General features: G+C 41.4%; 1 protein-coding gene across 1 annotated transcript in view; it reads right to left on the reverse strand.

Moving 5' to 3' along the window:
* The window catches only part of LOC108792405 (rotatin-like), a gene marked incomplete at its 3' end in the record, with an annotated part of 117,168 nt that overhangs the window by 11,760 nt on the left and 102,166 nt on the right, over positions 1 to 3,242 (reverse strand). The window contains exon 31 of the mRNA XM_018563179.1: positions 740 to 850. Coding sequence (XP_018418681.1) covers positions 740 to 850 — 111 coding nt within the window. The remainder of the gene's footprint in view (positions 1 to 739; positions 851 to 3,242) is intronic.

The raw sequence follows: 3,242 nt of genomic DNA on the forward strand, positions 1-3,242 counted from the left end.
GGCAGCTGCGGCCGTGACATGTAAAATTCTATTATATGTGCAGCTACCCCGAAAGTAAGACCTAGCGGATCTCTGTAATATAAGACCTACCACCGAACTAGGTCTTATTTTCGGGGTAGGTCTTATATTACAGAAATCCCTGAAGATAGTGCTAGGTCTTACTTTTGGGGAAACACGGTATATCAGATGCTGTGAATGGTGCTTGTTTCCTTTTAAAACATGTGGTGGTGGTGGATACTGTTAGTGTATGTAAAGGGTTAACTGCAGTTAGCCGACCCCCTGTAATGGTCAGTCAGTCTGCTGGCACTTAGATTTTTGTCCCGCGAGCAAGGTGAGGCCGATTCTGGTGGCAAATGTGGGATCTGAGAATGTCGCCATCACATACAAAGACAGTGAGAAATATATATGACAGAATTATGATTTTATCATGATGGCCAGGTAATGTGCACTGACAATAACAAGCAAGGCTCCCCTAAATGCGAAATCCCATAAGATGGAGCTGTCTATAATAGAAAAACAGGCAGTACAATGTATCAAAATTTAATGAAAAAATAGAAAACAACATTAAACAAAATCGCATCAAAAAACCACCAACTGACAAAGACATTTAAAATCAATAAAAGGCAAGTCCTCCTTAGTATGGTTATTGATAGATTATTGAAACCCAGGAGACCTGTCTTTACCACTCGCTACTATAAACGTGACTCCCTTTCCCCTTATTTTGCTAATGTGCACTGACCTCTGGGTCTCTGTCTACCCACAATGGGATCAACCATTCCAAACCCAGACGTGGTATGACCTGTTCCTCAGTACCATGATCATATGGTAAAGACCAAAGATGCACCCAATCCTGAAAGACAAACATTTTTCGTTAATAAGAAACAAATTATTGGAGAGATGTTTTGAAAATATCTATTTGGATGGAAGGGCATGGAGTTTGGGTAGCTGAACTTCTAATCAAATATATTTTGTGATTATATAGAGTGGGGAAAGTTTAGAATCTCTTCCAGGTTGTTATCACTGTCTGTTTTTCATTTAGGGATATTGTTCATAAATCCATTGCCTTTTGACCACAGAGAAAGTTAAAATAAATCTTTACAGACGGTAATAAAATAAAATAAAAAACCTGACAAGTTTCTACCTCTAGACCTTAGTCTGTAGATTAATGTTTCTGCATATAAAATGGTTACACATATACAGTGTTGAATATTCCTTACAAAGAAGATTTCTAGATATGATGACAAAGTTACAAAATGCGGATTCTGTTGAGCATATACCTGACAAATTGGCTTATTTAAAATATTCCTAAACCCAGGAGCCAAATCTTACAAAATGCATTTAAGTACCTTATGTACCTTTCTCAGCTGTAGATCCTGAGATTATTTCTGAATTGCAGCTGACACTGCTCTTCCTTCTGGAGGTTGGCTACTTTTGTTCCCCATTGTACTTGTGTGTGTTGTAAAGTAGCCACCGATCCAAGCTTGCTTCCGTGATGGACTACAATCTCACATTTAGTTTAATAATTTGTATTAAGATTGTAGTCCATTACAGGAGCGAGCTTGGAGCGGTGGCCATTTTAAAACACACACATGGACAATGGAGAACAAAAGTACTCCTTAGTACCCCTTGCAATTTTACTGCTATCCAGGGCTCCCTAAGAGGTTTTTACTTGTCCCTTAACAGTTTATCCAGGCAGAAAGTAAGAGAAAATCTGTAACAGGGACACAGACGGCAAAAAAGAAAAAAAAATTCAGGACTGCTAGCCTTCCCTTATTCAATGAATGAAAGCATTTTTTATTTTTGTCTGTGTTGTTTAACAGGACAGGTTCCACTCAGAACAGGCCTCGACCAAAGAAGTTGAGTGCACGTGCTCAGCGTCATATCCAGAGGTTGTCTTTGGGAAATAGACATATGAGTGCTGCCAGCATTGCTGTAGAAGTTGAAAGGGTGGGGGGTCAGCCTGTCAGTGCTCAGTCCATACACCGCACACTGCATCAAATTGGTCTGCATGGCTGTCATCCCAGAAGGAAGCCTCTTCTAAAGATGATGTGCAAGAAAGCCTGCAAACAGTTTGCTGAAGACAAGCAGACTAAGGACATGGATTACTGGAACCATGTCCTGTGGTCTGATAAGACCAAGAAAAACTTATTTGCTTCAGATGGTGTCAAGCCTGTGTGGCGGCAACCAGGTGAAGAGTACAAAGACAAGTGTGTCTTGCCTACAGTCAAGCATGGTGGTGGGAGTGTCATGGTCTGGGGCTGCATGAGTGTTGCTGGCACTGGGAAGCTAGAGTTAATTGAGGGAACCATGAATGCCAACATGTACTGTGACATACTGAAGCAGAGCATGATCCCCTCCCTTCGGAGACTGGGCCGCAGGGCAGTATTCCAACATGATAACGACCCCCAAACACACCGCCAAGACGAACACTGCCTTGCTAAAGAAGCTGAGGGTAAAGGTGATGGACTGGCCCAGCCAGCATGTCTCCAGACCTAAACTTTATTGAGCATCTGTGGGGCATCCTCAAACGGAAGGTGGAGGAGCGCAAGGTTTCTAACATTCACCATCTCTGTGATGTCGTCATGGAGGAGTGGAAGAGGACTCCAGTGGCTACCTGTGAAGCTCTGGTGAACTCCATGCCCAAGAGGGTTAAGGGAGTGCTGGAAAATAATGGTGGCCACACAAAATATTGACACTTTGGGCCCAATTTGGACATTTTCACTTAGTGGTGTACTCTCTTTTGTTGCCAGCGGTTTAGACATTAATGGCTGTGTGTTGAGTTATTTTGAGGGCACAGCAAATGTACACTGATATACAAGCTGTACACTGACTACTTTACATTGTAGCAAAGTGTCATTTCTTCTGTGTCGTCACATGAAATGATATAATAAAATATTTACAAAAATGTGAGGGGGGTACTCACTTCTGTGAGATACTGTATATTCAAATTCAATACTGAGATTTTGCAAATCAACTTTCATCCCAAGAGCTGTGCAAAGAACATTATTGGTATGAGCGAAAAAAGATTTTACTGTCAGCATATGTGTCCTTTCCCATGAAAGTGGTGAAACTGCAAAATGCCCTACCAAAGACTACAAAATAGTTTTTAATTTATCTTGTTAAACCTGATGGTATTGAATTATCGGTACAATAGGGTCCTATCCAGGAGTGGGTGGTGTGTGTGGTGTGTGTTTGGGGGGGGGGGGGGGGGAAATTTGTTTTTTTTTTTTGTTTTACTTTAA

Source organism: Nanorana parkeri, unplaced genomic scaffold (assembly GCF_000935625.1).
Source record: "Nanorana parkeri isolate BGI_ZX_2015 unplaced genomic scaffold, ASM93562v1 scaffold638, whole genome shotgun sequence".
NCBI classification, from domain to species: Eukaryota; Metazoa; Chordata; class Amphibia; order Anura; family Dicroglossidae; genus Nanorana; species Nanorana parkeri.